The following is a 19,097-nucleotide window of genomic DNA, read 5'->3' as shown; positions in this document are numbered from 1 at the left end:
AACCAGAGAATGCTCTGGGGCAATTGGAAGATTGGGTGAGGTTCCTGAGTGGTCCCCTGAACTACATGTCAAGTGACCAGTAATGAATCTACTAACCATTTTCAAATTTAATTATATAGGAGTTTGTCTTGAATGACAAACGTCCTCTGGTTTTGTCAGAGGAAGTTTGTCATTCAAGACAAATGAAAGTGCTTACTTATTATATGCTTTTCTACTATTTATTTATTTATGAGCGTATATAGTAAATGTATTTACATGCTGTTTAGCTGTTCAAGCTTGATTTGACGAGTGTATATTGTAAATATTTTTTGCACGCTACTTAAATTGCTTTTAAACTGTTTTAAACCGAGTTCATTAAAGACATTCCTTTTTCTGCCTGCCTGGATCCATTTCTTGCACTTACTGGTTTGGATTCCTACATTTGTGGCTCGGTTGATTGATTAAACTGAAAACTATTTGTAGAAATGGAAGAGGGATTTGTTAAAAAAATGATGTTTTCCTCACTGTACAAAGACACAAATTCAGTAGTGCAACTAATAAAATCTCAATTTTTTTAATACATAAACTGGTTATAAGGTTTCCAGTTTAGAATATTGCACTTAGGATTTACTTATGGATAATTAAATGAAATACAGAAGGAAAAAGACAGTTTTCTAAATATAATCAGATTAAGAGCTAGAGCTATATATCAGTTCTGTGCATTTTGATTGATTCTGTTATGAAAACTCTAATATAACAAACCAATTACAGCTGTTTTGCCTCAGAATGATATAAACAGAATTAACAAAATTGGAGAAATGAATAGAAAATGTTAACTCTAGCAGCATAATATTTACCTTCTATTCAATTGTGATTTCAGCAATAAAGTTGGTCAACAGACATGGATTCTGTAAGATATTTTTTAAAAAAGATGCAATTCATAAAATTATATTTTTTTGTTTTCTATATGCTTTTTGCCTCAGTTGTGCCTGCTAATATTCAAGTCTCCTTTGGTTTGCCTTGAACCCATCCCCAACATGGTGTCAAGAACTGACTAAACAGGTTATCTTCTAGGTAGTCATGCAGACAGTTTCTGCCCTTGCCTGCATTTGAGCAATGAGGGCATTTCTAATAACCCTATTCCCACCATTAGGGGCTTACCTAAGCACTGACATCACAGTGGAGCATCTTATACCCTCCCCTCCCCATGTATGTACGTGCTTTTACCCATATGCTGTTGAGGGCTACCTTCACAGACTTAGGACTGTCAAGCTTGCATCTTTAGTCCTGGCCTTTTCAGTACCATGCAAGCCTCATTTTGTATGGTGGCAGCTTGTTAACTGACACTACCACTCCTTTTCTCCCCCCAAGATGGCCGACCTCAATCCACTTCCTCTACCCAGTTCTTCTGGGCCCTATGCCATCATATGAATTCTATCCTTCTGGGTCATAATGAGGGCTTTATATTTCTAACACACAGTGGAGGAAAAACTACTTCTGATTTTTCTTTCCTGGGCATGAGTGGTAATTTAGTGCTTAACATTTCTGCAGTTGTACATTAATCCATTCTCTTCTACTAGTCATACTCTCCTCTTTTTCTTCCTCAATCCCTTTACCCATCTTTTATACTGTCCACTATGCCCTCCATCTCTTTTAAATGATGACTCGTGTGCAAAGCCCAGTCTTAGCTCTCTTCTGTAAACAAGCAAACTCTCAAATTGTAAAAGTTGTAGAAACACAATAATGTTAACCAGGTAGTAATGGAAAACTGTAAATACTTATACATTTCCATATTATACCATTGTCTCTTCTGTCATCACACTTGTATTACAAATTGTGTACTAACTCAACTTGTATTAAATGTGCTGCTATTGGAGCTTTTCTCCCTGGTCTACTGCTGAAAATTGGTTCTATGCCCATTTGAACTTTCACAGTAAACAAGTGTCAAATAAATGATTAAATAAATGTTAATTCTATATCCAGTTTACAGCAGTCTATGACATTCATTCATTTTGCACGGTAACATGAAACTATATTTTTTGTAACATGCATGATTAAGTGGACATGACTTCAGTATCTGACTTCTTTGTATAACTGTATAATTCTTCTTCATTTCAGCAAAATGGCATGATATAATCATTACTCATTTTTGTTAAAGTATTTGTAGTTTTCTTTTTGCATAATAATTTGATTTAGACTATTCTTTATCATAAAATAATATAATTCATTTTACAATGGACATCTAAATAGCATAGCTAAGAATAGATGTTGTACTTCTAAAAGAACTAAGAAGACGCAGATTATATTTATTCTCTCGATCACTTAACAGTAATTCATTACAACATAGGTGTTTTACTTTTAGTTGTTCTTTACAACAATGCAAGTAAAATAAATAAAAAATCAAAAACAAAACACTTGAAAACGATGCCAGATGAACATCCACTAACATGCTGGACTTCAGAATCTAAAATGACTTGCTTCTTTTCTATTATTATATAAACCATTGTATTAATTCTTCAATTAAAAATACATTTCTTAAAGAAACAGTGCCATAAACCAATATACCAACATATTAATTTCAACATGTCACATAAAATTACTATCTCGACATTCTTTTTATAAAACCTTTACTAAAACAATCATTTGGAACATTTAGCAGCTTGCAAATTTAAAACAGGTTGTAAAGAAATGTGATCATTAATTCCAGGAGGCTGAGAAGCTTGCAATTCTAATTGCCACCTTACTTCTTTTTCTTCGAGTTTCTCTTTGTAGTCACCTCCTCTTAAGCTCAATGTAACCCGAGCTAAAATACCAAAGCAAAACTTGTGTAAACTGGGCAGCACATAAAGTGTTTGTGTCATTCTTTTTCTCTATGTGGAATAAATGTTTGTAAATATGCAAAGGATCCATTAACAATAAACTGGAGAAAAAAAGCCAGAATGGCAGCTGAGACTCCAAGCCTGCAAATACCATGGACTGAACACTTTCTAAACCTAAGAAAACTGAACCACAGCACCTTTTATTAAGCACCTTCTGATAAGGACAAAACACAAATTAGCACATAGAGGACATTTCACCAAGTTTCATAGGGGCATACATTTGGTTTATTCTTTCCTGTTTCTTCCTGTTTTACTTATTTTCATGACTTGATGACTGTTAGCAGGATTTATCAAGAATGGACACACTTTCAGTTAAAAACAGAAAATGATCCAGACCAACAGACTCAAGGAAATGCCCTCAGTTTTATAATATTGCAACAAATTATTAATGTGCTTTTTAAATTCTTTTCTCATTACTTTTCTCATATTAGTAAACCTGGTTATGAATTTTATAATATTTTTATATATTTTATCCAATTTTCATTCTTTCCAATGTTTATTACTTAACCTGTCCTATTTATGAATTTTAGTTAATACTATAATCAGAACTCAGGACAGTTCTCTCAGTTTTTTAACTATGACAATGAGATATTAACATTCATCCTGAAATGCTTCTCTCATAATATTTTTATTCCGTATTAGTTCGGCTTGAATTTTTCTCATGCTTTTATATGGTGCAATTTTGTCCATTCTTGTTGTGTGACCTATACTAATTATTATCTCAGGTTAAGACTAAAATCAGGACTTAGCTGTTATGCCATAACTTAGACCCATTCATATATAATGAAAGCTTGGTCTACTACTTTACTTTTAACTGTCTGAACCACCCTCCCCTGCAGTAACATCCAAAACCGATCAATCAATTTCACTTTCCTCTGGTGTGATTACTAAATCCTCATAAACCCCTCGGGAGTCCCCTTTACTTTACAGCTTTAACTAAAGGTACACTGGTACCACTTCACCAATCCTTATTAACCTAAGGTAACACTCAGAAGGATACTATACAACCTCCATTCCCTGTTTATGATGCTATTTTTCTAAACAGATTTCTAAACAGGTTTATAATTAACCCAAAAAGTGGTGCAATGGTGCAAAAAGAAATACAAGTAAACCAAAAATGCACCACCAGGGTTTCTGGACTCCACACAGTTTTATTACAGAAGTTAAGTGCTTTCATCGATCCAAGTTGACTTCATCAGAGCAATTAATACAATGAAAAACGGGAGTTTAAATAACTTAAAGTCAAGTATTATTGGCTGAATATAAACCAGTCAGTTTACACTGTTAAAATAGACAATACACAGCGACCACACTCCTCAAACCAGGAAAACTCAAAACCAAGAAAAACCAGGATAGGAGACGCTAAAAAAGCTTAAATAAAGCTTTATGACACTAAAAAAGCTTAAAATAAAATAAAAAATAGTTTGCGGTAGTGTTGTTGCCTCACAGTAAGACGTTGCCCTGTTCGATTCTCAGCTAGATCGTCTTCTGTGTGGAGACATGCGTGAATGTGCATACCTTCGTTGAAGGTTGTGCATTAGGGCCGGCAACTCGGCACATAAAAATCTACTGCCAATCATTAGCAGACCGGAGTTCTGCTGTGGCGACCCCTAACCGGGAAAAGCTGAAAGACACAACAACATCAATAATGGGGTATGGTATCTGTTAAAATCTTAGAGCCATAATTGCTGTCCTTGAAACAGCATAACTAAAAGTGCTACTGAGCGGATATACACTATGTGGGAATATCTGCCTTTTTTTCTTAAACATCATTCCTCTTATCCCATTTTCTGATTAGAAATAAAAGCACATGTTTTAGATATGAATGCCTTACAGGAAAATGCAACTGCTGTCTGTCTGGTCATGAAACTTAACCTCTTCCTACCCTTCTTCCCTTCATCTACCTTGTTCTGACTCTATTTTTGATTGTCTGCATATAATCATGTCTACATTGTGATTTGTCAGTCACTCTGTGTATATAACATCATTTATCTATTGCCTTTATGCCCTCAAGCCAACTATGATATTCACTTAGTATATAATATGTGTATATATCGCATGTTGTCATTCACTCTGTATATGATATCATATATTGTGTTTACCTGGGCTGAGATTGAAATAGGACCAACTGGATCAGTGCTCTACCCATGGTTATCAAATTCACAATAAAATACATTTTAAACAAAAGAAAAAGAAGGAGGATTAAGTTAGAGATTGTTATTATCTAATTTAAGTACAATCTGTTTCTAAACTATTGCTCAGTATTTAACTGTTCTATTTACTTATTATTCATTTGCCTTTGTTGACTGGGGAAGTCTGACTGGGCAAAGCCCATTTTTAGTGGAGACCATGGGAGAAAAGCTCCAGCAGATGCATTTATGATACTCATGACAAAAATATTTTTTGCAAAGATACATTACATAATTTTTAAGACTTCTAGATACAAAGAGGTAATTGTTCTGAAGTGACACTATACAAAGATAAAGCAGGTATTTTTTCATGTGGTGACATTATACAGGATATTAAATTACCATTATAAAACATTTAGTATACAAACAGTTTAAGTGCAATGTATGTGACAAGAAAACAGTAGATATGACTTTTAAGACATGGGTAAGGAGTGTTACAGTACAGATATTAAGAATGATGAATAAAACTGAGTTAAGGAATGTGTAACAGTTGAAAAGTAGGGAGTTAAAGCAAGAAGTGAGAAGGGCACTGTACGGCTGACGAGTCAAGGATAGTGGGGGTAATGATACTAGGGTACTTAGTGACATACAATAGAAAGTTTCTAACGCTGTGGAGGTACTATTCAACTACCAAATGATCCACTGTGTTAACATTCAATGTGTTTTTAAAAGTAAATAAGATAAATTAAAATATTCATTATTAAAACATTATGTATGTGATGTTTAAAACTAAATGTAGTGATAATCTTGTACATTTCCTGGTGGTTAGCATTTATAATATGTATTGCTAACAGTTAACAGGAAAATTGTAGTAATACTTTGTTTTGCTTGTATAGTTTATATAGTTTCACTGCCTGCTCTCACAACAGTTAATGACAAACACTAGTAATGTCTTTCGGCTTTTCCCGGGTTAGGGTTGCCAGAGCTGAACTCCGGTCCACTAACGATCGGCAGTAGATTTTTTCACTGCCGAGTTGCCAGCCCAATGCCCAGCCTTCAAAGAAGTCATACACCCATTCACACACGCACCTACCTGCATGTCATTAACATCACTCGTTACAAATATTTAATAAACATCTAATGCATTATGAAGACTATACTTACTGTATATTTAATTAAATTCTGTTTAATAGTATATATCTTAGCATAGTGCACATCCTAGAATGTATTTAATGCTGTTTTTATTTGATTGTAAAATTAACCTCTTTATTAAATAAGTTATATGTTATTATGCAAATGTTTATGAACATGCTAAAATATGTTTGCAATGCTGTTACGGTGACTTCTGTTATATATATTACACTTACTAAACCCATTCATTTTTAAAACAAGTGCCTCGGTTGGTCTTTACTGGTGCTACGGTAACATGTGCTATTCTTAGATCATGTTATGCAGTTTAGGCAAGCACAAACTGAAAATATTAGCAGCTGTTTGCTGTAATTAGAGCAGTACTGCTAGCGTAATATACTGTAATAACTATTTTGACATTTGTAGCTTTTGGCAAACAAAAACTGGAAGTCGTAGTGGTAGCATAATGTACTGGACTGTAATGAGAACCATTTCTTTCATTTGTATACCAAAATGCTTAAACATAAAAATAGTCAGTTTTCATATTACTAATTCATTTGAATTTGTTCCCTGTACTACCTCTTGTGTCAGCTCACTTTCAGATAGTTCAGAAGATTACAGTAGCAGTAACTATAGTACTTCTGTGACGTTCTGAGTAGGCTTTATTCTAGTCCAGTGTTCTCCAGTAACACCTGCAAAGACTGATGAGGCTCCTATGCCCCCCTTACTAATATATGCTCCTCTGAATGCTAACCTTGCTCCTGTCCCAGCCTTCCACCTTACCTTAGGGAAAAACCCTTCCCATAACACTGACACCTACACAAGATACTCAGACACACATCACATACAGCAGCACACACAGACAATTGTAAATCTCTCATACATCAAACAATTCAGAAAAGATAAAACACAAACGTAGTCCAAAGTCCAATTGTAAATCTCTCCCCTTCCCCAGCTCCTATTCAAACCCTAACCTGGAGAAACACTTGGACACAAGCTCCCACCCCCTAATTATAAAGCTTTTGGTATAGTGGAAAGTTTCAGCATTAAATATTTATTTGTGCCATCTTGCTCTAAGATAACTACGTGGACAATAATCCTGTCTCATCCTGTACTATTACTTCTACTTGGCCACATACACTCTACCATACTATCTTCAACTTTACATTGTTAAGGAATTTCAATTTAACTTTATCATTATTATAAATGACTATGGGTCTAAACTTAAATACTGATTCTAATCTACTTTTGAATGCTCTGTAATATCATCATATTGCCTGTATCATGACTATAATATGTTTGTATGATGCCTATTCACATGCATCTTGGCAGTGTTTTTGTTTTCTGTTGTATGCTCAATCATATTTTCTCATTATTGTTTGATCAACTGATTCATCGTATTATATATGCACGTATATATGTACGTATGTATGTTACTTTTTTTGTATCTTGTGGAGCATTTCTCCTTGAGACTCCACTGAAAAAGGGTTTTCCTTCCAGGTGGACATTCGCAGTCAACAAAAGAAAGAAACAAATAACTAAATAAATAAATAAATAAATAAATACACTTTCCTTACCTGCACACACTTGAGATTCCTCCTTTCAACATCTCTAAGCCTCTAGAAAAAGTATTTTCAAAAAAATTCCCAAGCATTTCACTCTGCCAATGAACCAATGACTTGAGAGAGTTAAATGCACTTATTTTGTAATAATATTATTTATTATTCTTGAAGGGAATTTTCTACCACGGTTTCCAGATAATTTTCATGCAATGATTTGTTAAGTTGAGCTGTCAGTTTGTTTTGTTTCTTTATTTCACTGTTTTACTTTCCTTTATGTGTTAGTTCCTGGTTTACTCAGCTTGTAAACACCAATATCATCGATGTGCCAGCCAATATTTTTGCATTCATCTCATAGCATGCATTTAACGCTTCTATTTTTTATGCTGTGTTTTATCTGACATATTTCAGTATTTGTTATTTTTCCTGTTCATGTTTATTTTCACGATTTGTTACAATATTTCGGTTGCCTGATTCTAATACTGTTATTTCTTCTTTTTATTTTACAACTTGTCCAACATCCTCTGCTAAAACATTATTTTTTTCTTTGAATTCTCTGAACTTTTTTATTTTCCCCCATTATTGTCTTATTTATCATCCTGCTTAATAACCAAAACTAATTTGCTGAATTCTCATGTTCTTCTTTGGTAATAACTATGTCCTTTGAATGAATTCATTATGTTCAGTCAAGTAGCCACCCTTTATATACATACCCTTTCTTGAAAAACCTGATAATTTTCTGTAGCCAACTCAAACATCTTATAGATTGCAGACATAAATTTGCTCCACAATTTCAGCATAACCTCTAAAACTTAAGTATCTATTCTTTTGACCATATCACTATTAGGTTTTGAAATATTTGATGACATATTAACTATGCAGAAATTACCATATCAAACTTGCTCTTCCTTCAGGGATATAAATCTAGTTATATCAAATAAATTGTATCATTAACGTTGTTAGTCAAAATGATAGAATACCTCCAGGATTTGCTTACATCGTATGCAGTTGTCTCAAGTTAAATGGCGTAAGTCTTGAGTTAGATGCCTTAATTGTCAAATTAAAATGTATGTGGTAGGAAGGATGGTTTAAACCTCTGAATATTGCATTAAATTTGAACTCGCACATCTTGGTAAATAGAATTACCGAGATTTCAGCTAAATAGTTAAGAATGTTAACTCGCAGTATAATACCTATTAATGACTTGCCAACCCTTCTGGTGAAGGGATTCCACAGACACACACACACACACACACACACACACACACACACACACACATACACACATATATATATATATATATATATATATATATATATATATATATATATATATGTGTGTGTGTGTGTGTGTGTGGATCCCATTCAGAAGCTGGAGTTTTCAGAAAGTCAAAATTCATATAGTAAAAATCATATGATCGATTTTCAGAAAACTTGAAATTCAGAAAACAACAAAAGTCTACGTTTTTTTACATTTTGAGCACAACCAACCAAACCATAAACGACCTCCAGAGGAAGCCTTTCTACATTTTTCCAGGCCAGCAAGCCCCACCCCTCAACCCCACACCCCCTGCTCATTATATATACAAACTCCAAGATCGCACTACAGTAGAGAAAAGGGTCAATACCCGATCCTCACTGTACCGCAATCTCCATTCAAAAGGTTTGAGTTTTTGGAAAAACATTTATACTGTTACGACCATATGAATTTCAAGTTTCTGAAAACTCAAGATTCTGAAGGGAACCCACATATTTATATCTATATCTACATATATATATATATATATATATATATATATATATATATATATATATATATATAGCCAAATCATGCTTAAAAGCTCTGCAATTTGTACATGAAGGCAAGACTATCTCAAGAAGACCTTCCTTCTATATTTCTTAGTCAGACTTTACCTATTGTAATTAGATTGTGTTTGTGTAATATATATATATATATATATATATATATATATATATATATATAGAGAGAGAGAGAGAGAGATTAATTTTTCTCAGTTTTTTTTCACTGAATGGGATCTCCATCTATTTAGAGATATATATTTAGAACTATATTTTCATAGCAGGTTAGAATTGCCATTTTAGTCCTTTCTCTTAGGAGGAAACCAGCAAATATTTATCTAATTTGTTGAGAATACATCCAGTCCCTTCACTTATATGATTTCAGCTTCACAACAAGAAAGCAATATTATAAAGCTATAAATTAACTGTGCCTAATGTTTCAGTATATAGAATTACAACTGAGGTTTGAAATGCCTACAGTATAAGAATTCAGAGAAGGCTTAAAGTTATGACGTTTCAGAAGGAGGTAACGTGTGCTTTTTTATTATAGGAGTTGCAAGAAAAGAATAATATAATGGGTCTGCAGTATAAAAGCCTGCCTAAGTAGAAGAAATTATATTAATAATAATAATTGTAATCTAGATACAAAACTGCAATGCTACCCTAAACTGCATTTCATCAAATTGGAAATAAACAAACTTTAGACAGAATAGAAGCATATGAAGCAAATCTTATTCCCAGACAAAAGAAAATATTTTTAAAGGTAATAAAATTGCTGTGAAGTTAATAAAATAAATGTTAGGAAAGGGTAGAAAATGGTTGATAGTTACGACTTGACTGACTTTTATAATCATCGTTTTAATTATGAAAATAATGGTGGTGTCAGACTTCCTAACCTCCTCAGCAGCTCCCTTGAGCTTCACAACAACTGTCTTACCTGGGGGAGTGTGCAAGCCTTCACACACATGCTACAGCCTGAGTTTGTCATGTGCATAGCATCACTTAGTGGGCCCACTTGCCATTAGTGCAACACCCACTGCTCCCCCAGGAGTCACTCAAGTGGTAGGCCAGAGCTGCTCCCTCCCCGATTCACTCCAATCCTCCCTGGGGCACACCCGCCAGCATCCATACAGCTGATTTAACATGGGTCATCTGGGTCAAAGTCTTCCTTCTGCACTTTAGAGGGTAACAGGACACTTATTTATTTGTTAACTGGTTAAGCCCCACTGCGCCAAATGTCATTTTAGATGTGACCTGTGTTTAAGTGACTTGGCTCAGAATCACATAGTAGGCAATTTGAAGGGAATCAGGTCATTAATAGCTTATAGCCTAAATCCACTGTGCTAAGTGCCAGACATCAAAACTTCTTTTTGAACATGCTTAAATTAGGTCATTGTACTGCTGAAGCCCCCCCCCCACCCCATTTGCTAGCACACTCTTAATTTAACAAACAGATTTGTTCAACCAAGCAGTGAATTCTATTGATCCAAAATGTATAACTCAAACCTGCCTTGACAAAAGGTTATTCTTGTATGTTGAACAAAATGTATTTATGCTGTTGTTACATATATGCATGTAATTAAATTTTCTGTTGTTCAGTACCAACCATGCACTGCTTTTGTATGCTTATGAAAAAATTAACATATATACTTATTATACTTTGAATAATATTATTTTTTAGTCTGGAATGCCATTACATCAGTAGTATCAGACATATTAACTAGACCACTGCAGTTTAGTTTAGGGGAAAATTTAAATGCAATATAGGATGACTAGCTATTCATGATAGTACTTGAGCAGTTTCTTTTAAACATGCTGCACAATCTCCCATTTAAATTAATACATGTCACAGATGTATTAGGAGAATGAGGCTTTTTGTAATACTGAGTAATAGTTACCTGATATAGTTCTGTCACTAGCAATACACCTGCCCTGCATAGAACTTGGGAGAAGGTCCAAGGGGTAGACTACGCAATGAATGTAGGGTATTAGATGCAGACCCATAGGATGATGCAGAAGGGAGGGAAAAAACTTCAAAAAAAAAAAAAAACAGGCAAAGAATAAAGACTAAACTAAGAGAACACCTTAACTGAAAATGAATGCAAGCATGTAAATTAAACTGAGTAATGTCATACTATATATGTCTTATTCTGTGTTGTCAACAAGCAGATTCATTTAACAATTGTTTTTAATTAAACTCTTCTGTATGTGTCCCACAGCAAACCTTTATTAAACTGTTTTACTTAAACTTTTCTGGATGTGTTCCATAATGAGCTCAGGATCTGGCTGAAAAAGGCCTGAAGAGAAGTCTACTTAACTTGTAAACAAATAGTTAAAAAAACATGGCCCGTGCCATGGGGTTGAAATTCTCTCTAATTTGGTAGGGCATGTTCCACTTATTAAAACTTTTGAGACCAGGGGTTTAGACAGATAATGTTTTGGCAATGACACAGGCAACCTAAGGTCTGTTTGTGGCTTGGATGCCTCTGGGAAATGGCTTAGGGAGGATGGATATGCCCATTTTGTTGGGAAGGGGTGGCAAAGCAGGAAGCGACTGCGGAGACTTGCATTCAGTTCTTGTAGCTACATTCATGTAGTAAGCTTCTGCTTGGGTATATAAGCGTGTGCACTCACATAGGGAATGCACAGTGGTTCCTGTGCTGACAACAAGGTCCACTCATAGAAAATACACAGCGTTCCTTAAGTTGACACAAGGTCCACTCACATAGCTAATGCACAATGGTCCCTGTGCTGACACAAGGTCACTCACACAGGGAATGCACAGCAGTCTCTGTGCTGACACAATGTTTCCTGTCCTACACATGGGGGAGGGGTTGCTGCCTTTTCAAAAGGCTTTCTTGATCTAGTCACAAGCTTCAATAAAGAAATCTAATTCTTAGCTTGAAAATAAGAAAATCACTAAGCAGAACTCTACTCTGTTTCTAGCAAATGCCACCAAATCTATCAACACCTCTAGCTAAATTACAGAGACTGTGGACAGGTCTAAATACTTAGCTATATGGCATGATGGCACTTTATTATCATTGGAAACTAACATGTGTACCTTAAACATAAACTTAATAACATACTGTACTGTTGTTGAAAAATGTATAATGTTTCTTGCTTGAAGCCAGACCAACACAAGGGAAAGGTATTCTAATGAGTCTTTTTTTTTTTCTCAGCCCACCCACTGCTGACTTTGGGGCTCCAACCCCAGCTTGCTGTGCTCTTTTCCTCCTTGTGCCCAGGCACACTCCCCAGTGTACCACAACAAGAAGTGCCTCCCCTCTGGAAGAGATCCTGCTCACATAGACCCCACTATCAAGTCCAGGCACTAAGGACAATACCTTCCAGTAGTTCGAAGTGTGATGAGCCGTGCTGGAAGTTGCTATACCACTAGGAGCTGCCTTAGGTCAACCGGTGCCCTAGGCAAAACAGCTCCAGGGCACGCCCACCACACCACCCGATGCCCCCATCCTGGTCTACCTACAACAAATAAATACTGGAAAAGTGCCCCTGCTGGAGCAGCACCCTAGGCAACCGCCTAGTTGTCCTATGCCTAAGGCCGGCTATGTATACCACAGCCCCTTGTGAGGGAATTTTCTCTACACTAGAATTCTGATGACAGCATTAGGCTGTGAACAGGACATAACCGTCAGCATGTGGTCTGGTTACAAGGGCATCCTCCAGATCCTCTCCTCAATCTAAAACCCGTGCCATCGCTCTGAGCTCTGGCTTTCACAAGCGCTCTACTTGAGCGGTACTAATCACACTCCCATTCTTTTCATTTAAACGTTCTTATCTCAGTGAAGTTACCTACAGTTCCTGAAAGCTGTCTGTTTTAACAGTAGACTATTCCAAATAATATTTTTTACTAATGCTAACTGAAAGTGCTGTTTTTAAGGAGTTTACAAATTACTGACAGTAAGTGTTTAACCTGTCATTACGGCTGGTGAATTATATCAGTGTGACATAGCAATGTTATCTATTTGTACAATTACTTCTGTGTTAACATTGTACAATGTAGGCCATTAATCAGGGATTAGTAAACGATGAAGTAAAGACAAACCACTAGCAAAAAAATCTAGCTAACCTGTTTACTGTTAAATGTATTTTTAAAGAGAAATGTTTTCAGTCAAATCAGTATTTTCTTCTGAAATGAATAAAGCATTTGTGTACAGAAATAACTCATGTACTGGTAATTTTATTTTCCTTTCATTCCAGGTGCAATGAATTATTGCCACACATATAAGCAAATACTAATGTTAACTTATTTGCTCTGGTTGTCTTATTCCATTTGCATCATAAAATAAAATACATAATGATACTCACCCTTTCCATTTTCCCTTACAATCTGCAGTGCATGCTTGATATCTTCAGATTTAGTAATATCCACTTGAATTAATTGCATCTTTTTTGAACATGACATCTGAAGATCCTTTGCTCCTGGCCCTTCAAGGTTTAATACAGTAGCGTATACATGTACTCCCATACTATCCAAATGGTGTGCTACTGCTTTCCCAAATCCAGAATCACAGCCTATAGGGAAAAGAAAGAAATAAAATAATGTTCACGCACTATTGTAATTTAAATAATTCAAGTATAAACAATATAAACCAGTTTGTGGTTTGGTCCTGATACAGCACCCATGCTTTTCCTATCAATATACAGGCAGGACTCTGCTGCTGACTATGGAAATGGCTACCAGGGGCTGATTATTCAGGCAAAAGAGACGAAGACGATGTTTTCAAAGAACTGCTGTCCTCTACTGATGAAAGTTACAGTAATTACATGATGTTCACCCATCCCACAATCATATGAGACACTAAGACTCAAAAACTACATACTGTGTGAAAGCAGGTACTAAACACTCAACATATAAACAATATCTAAGTGCAACACACAAAACCCTCTAGAGTGCAGCTTGGTGTTTGTGCAGTATTTCCTCTGCAGCAGGGCAAATCCTGAGAAAATAATGCAGACCAGCAAAGACCAAAGTGTTTCCCACTGCTATCTGCCTGAGACAGTTGCAAACTAGATTTTGTTTCTTATAAAAATAAACAGGAGCAAGCCCACAACATAGACTGTACTGTCAATTTGACAAGGTCTATGTTACAACTAGTGGGTAATGAGTGAACGTTGGTATGGAGACATACGAAGATGTTTGTTGCGCTGGTAGCAATGCTAAAAACCCTATTTATATGATTATTATAATTACTGTTTGCTAACAACATGGCACATTGTGGCTATCGTGGTTTATTTTGTGTTTGACTCACCATCCGTTGTTTTTATTCAATTACTGTAATGTTTTTCCTCTGAAAGTGGTCTGCAGGGTCCTGCTAACTGATCTGGTTAGCAAATGTAAGTCAGGCAGTCAGTCACTATCACTTCTAGACAGTGTCAGTGACCAAGGCAAGCAGTAACATTTAGCTGCTTTACAAGGAGGTAAGTGATGCTGCAAATAGCTGGTTGGTGAGGGGTAGTAATGGATATCAAACTACAGGTATTCCAGAGGCATAATACATAACTTGTTCATTTCAGAGAAGTAGGGACCAAACTGCAGTTATTCCAGAGGTGTAATATGCAACTTGTTCATTTCAGAAAAGTAGGCACCAAACTACAGGTATACTAGAGGTGTAATATGTAACTTGTTCATTTCAGAGAAGTAGGCACCAAACTACAGGTATACTAGAAGTGTAATACATAACATGTTCTTTTCAGAGAAGTAGGCACCAAACTACAGGTATACTAGAGGTGTAATACATAACATGTTCTTTTCAGAGAAGTAGACACCAAGTGACAGGTATTCCAAAGGTGTAATATGTAACTAGTCCACTTCAGAGTAGTGGGCACCAAACTACAGGTATACTAGTGCATAAGAGGTTGATATGACTTCTTCAAACTGTTTCAAAAAGAGCATTTTGTTCCTTCAAACTGTCCATAGCTAGAAGGTATATTTATTTTTCCAAGTTGTGTGTCGGTGTTTGTGTATGTTTTCCTCTGTTCTGTTTTCATATAAGGGAAATGTATTCAGAAAAAAAAGCTTTTGATGGTTCACTGTTTTAAAGTTATATTATGAAATTATATTCATGGGAAAACACTACAAAGACAATGCATTTTAGACTTAAGTAGAGAGTATGGGTGATGTAGCATGATAAAGCTTTGACTGCAAACCAGGTGTCGTGAGACTATTTAGTGACTCTGAAGTCAGATGGGTCTGGCAGAGGAGGATGGGAATGCTCAGCCTGGGAGAAGGTGGAGGAGAAAGATGGTATCTCTCTGTCTGCTGCCCGAATGCATCAATGGAGGAGCAGTAGTGCAGAAAGTAGATCCAGGGTAGGCATTCTGCCACCAAGCTGCTTCAGGGGTAGCACTCATTACCAGTGCACAGGAGCAGTGACCCCCACAGGGATGTGGATAATCTTTTTTTCACCCAAAGGAAGGGTCAGGCCTAACACACATCATCATTGCCAGGATGCTGGCAAACATACAAATCCCCAGTTAAACTGCCATTGTAATGGCATCCCCCAGCCAGTTCTCACCTTCACTGGAGAATACCCTGGGCAGGGGAACAGGCAAGTATGGCTGATAGGGGAGAACTGTTAGCTGTCAGGTGCAGTGTGGGATAAATTCACATACTTCTTTTCAGCTTTTTCATTTGCAGGTGCTCTAACAGCACCTCTTTTGGTGACAGACAGTCTTCAGCCATACTAATATTACAGACTTTTTCATACTTTGGCTGCTGTAGCAATCTGAAAAAACTTATTATGTTCAGGAGTCTATATCACAATTCTCTCAGCAGTCTTACTCTTCCATTTTGGACTCCTGTCTTATGGTCATCATTCCCATTCAGTCATACACTGGTCACTGACATGCTCCTCCTCATCTGCTGCTATAGGAAGTTGCCAGGTCAGGAAGGTGAAAACTGCCATTCACTCACTCACTCACTCACTCACTCACTCACTCACTCACTCACTCACTCACTCACTCACTCACTCACTCACTCATTCACTTCCATTCAATGTCATATGACACTACCATGAAGGTGAAGAAGGTGAAGTTACAGGTATAGTAAAAGCCTGCTGTGCTGAGCCTGTGTGAGTATATTCTTCTGCATACCGATAATGCTCAGCTGAGCGATAAAGCACTTGCTGGTGCGTTACTGCTTCTGAATCCCTCTATATGTAGCTATATTTCAGGCTTCTCCTTAGATGGTACTCTGTTTTTTAATTTCTCCATGTCTTTTGGGTTTCTAATACCATGACAGGAATGGACCCCATTCCTAAGTTAAAGTATGATTAAAGTTCATGAAATTGGTATTGTAATGACTCCTTCTGCAATTCATATGGTGTTAAATGAATTGGTAACATATCTAAATATGATTGTAAATTCTTTTTTTATAAGACCCGTTGTTCATACTACTACTGGAACTGTCTAGGTATCTTTCTTCCACATGGCTCTCATTTCTGCCTGCAGATCCAGGTATTTTATGACTTTGTGTCTCTCTGTACGCAAGACATTGTAGTCACCGGGTGTGGCAATTTCAATGATCAATGCTACTTTTGTCTTCTTTTCTTGGACAACTATATCCGGCTTTCTAGCATCTGTCTTTTGAACTGTTGGTATTGGGTGAGCCCATATGATATTAACTTCATAATTTTCTGTGATTCTTTGTGGTTCATGTTTCCAATGTTTTTCAGCCACTTTGATACCATAATGTTTGCACAATCTCCAATGTAACAGTCTTGTCACATTATTATACCTTTCAGTATACAGTCCTTCTGCCATTAGTGTGTTGCAACCAGCAACAAGGTGTGTGACTGTTTCCAATTCAGTTTTACAAAACCTACATATGTCTGTTTCTCCCACATGTTCAATGGACATTGTAAACCAGTGTGTACGTAGCCCACTATCTTGGGCTGCCAATATTAACCTTTCATTTCTTGATGTGAATTCACCTCTCCTTAACCATGCCTGTGTTTGTTTTTGATCAACATGCGGCTTTTCCAGAAGTTTTCTATAATTGCAACTATATTTATGTTTTTTCCACATTTCTTGCCTTCTCATCTGGTCTTTCACCTTATGTTCTTTTTTTTTGTTTTTTAGCACATTCAGTTGCTGCCTGTTTTTTATCTACTTCTAGTTTGATTTCCATTCCTGCTTGACGTCGATATTCTTCTGCTAAATTAAGCAGATGTGTCATCTTAGATTTATTCTCCTCATGTTTCAAAATTTTCACTACATTTGGATGTTGTGAGGTCAGCAAATATGTATGGAGTCCCACAATTGCAGATTCATACATGTAATCTATTTCAAGGAGGCCCATCCCTCCTTTGGAATGGAGAATATATAATCTTGGTATACACTGATTTTTATAAATCATTTGGTAAGCATGAAGCATCCTTTTTGTTTTAATATCCAGTCTAGCCAACACTTTTTGAGGCCAGTCAATCACTCCAAAACTGTAAGTTAGGACAGGAAGAGCAAATTGATTTATGGCTTGGATCTTGTTCCTAGATGTCAATGCTGTTTTTAGGATTAATTTAAGTCTTCTAAAGAACTCCTTACTGAGCTTTATTTGCATTTATTCATGTTTTATTGTTGATCCTTCATCAATTCCCAAGTATTTATACACTCCCTCTTGCTCATATCACATTCTTGTCCCAAACTGATATTTTCCTGTGCTGCAGTTTTCCTTTTTTAAAGGTTGCTTTTGCATATTTATCAAGACCAAATGACATACCAATATCATCTGAAAAAGTTTTGACAACCTGCAGCTGTGCTTTCAGTTCTTCATCGGATGAGCTAGACAATTTTAAATCAACAGTGAGAAGATGAGACGTCATTAGACTTTGTTGTTTTCTAGGAGCCAAATTGTAGCCATGGCCTAAACTGTTAAGTAACAGCTTAATGGATTAATGGCAGGGCAGAATAGCAACGGCGACAAAGATTCACTCTGGAATATCCCCCTTTAAATTTTTATCCTTGGGATAATAATCTGTCCTTTACCATGGGTTAATTGCAAAGTGGTCTGCTGTTGTTTTATTGTTACTGTAATGTAGTTAATCAGTGTGGGGTATATCTTATACATTTTTATGCACTCTTTTATTCATGAAGGTGGGATACTATCAAATGTTTTTTTGTAGTCAATCCATGCCATACTTAGATTCTTCCCCTTCTTACAGTTCTCCACTATCACTTTGTTTAAAAACAAATGATCCTTTGTTTCATATGACTTTCTTTTATTGCACTTTTGTTCTACTGCCATAATTGAGTTTTCTTCTGAATGACTATAAACTCTGTCGACGTCAATTCCTGTGTATAGTTTATATGTCGTTGGAAGACAAGTTATTGGTCTATAATTTTTAGGGTAGCTTGCAGGTTCACTCTTAAGTAAGAGCATTGTTTTTCCTGTTGTTAACCACTACGGTGTGTGTTTGGGGTGCGCATATAAATAGTTCTTACTCATGGCTAAATCCTTGTGCAAAGAAGTTAATACTTTAAACCAAAAGTTAGATACTGCATCTGGGCCTGGGGTTTTCCAATTGGAGGCTTTTCTCAACTTTGTTTCAATCTCTTTGGCTATTTCATCCCATTTCATATCCTGTACCTTTAAACTTCTT

At 36.1% G+C, this 19,097-nt stretch overlaps 1 protein-coding gene across 1 annotated transcript in view; it reads right to left on the bottom strand.

The window, feature by feature from the left end:
• The window catches only part of HSD11B2 (hydroxysteroid 11-beta dehydrogenase 2), a 316,842-nt gene that overhangs the window by 46,309 nt on the left and 251,436 nt on the right, over positions 1 to 19,097 (bottom strand). The window contains exon 2 of the mRNA XM_044081375.1: positions 13,807 to 14,013. Coding sequence (XP_043937310.1) covers positions 13,807 to 14,013 — 207 coding nt within the window. The remainder of the gene's footprint in view (positions 1 to 13,806; positions 14,014 to 19,097) is intronic.

This window comes from Protopterus annectens, chromosome 8.part0 (assembly GCF_019279795.1).
Source record: "Protopterus annectens isolate FY-2018-M chromosome 8.part0, PAN1.0, whole genome shotgun sequence".
In the NCBI taxonomy this organism is placed as follows: Eukaryota; Metazoa; Chordata; order Ceratodontiformes; family Protopteridae; genus Protopterus; species Protopterus annectens.
The sequence above is the reverse complement of the archived record's forward strand: the minus strand, read 5'-3'. Positions and strand labels throughout refer to the sequence as shown.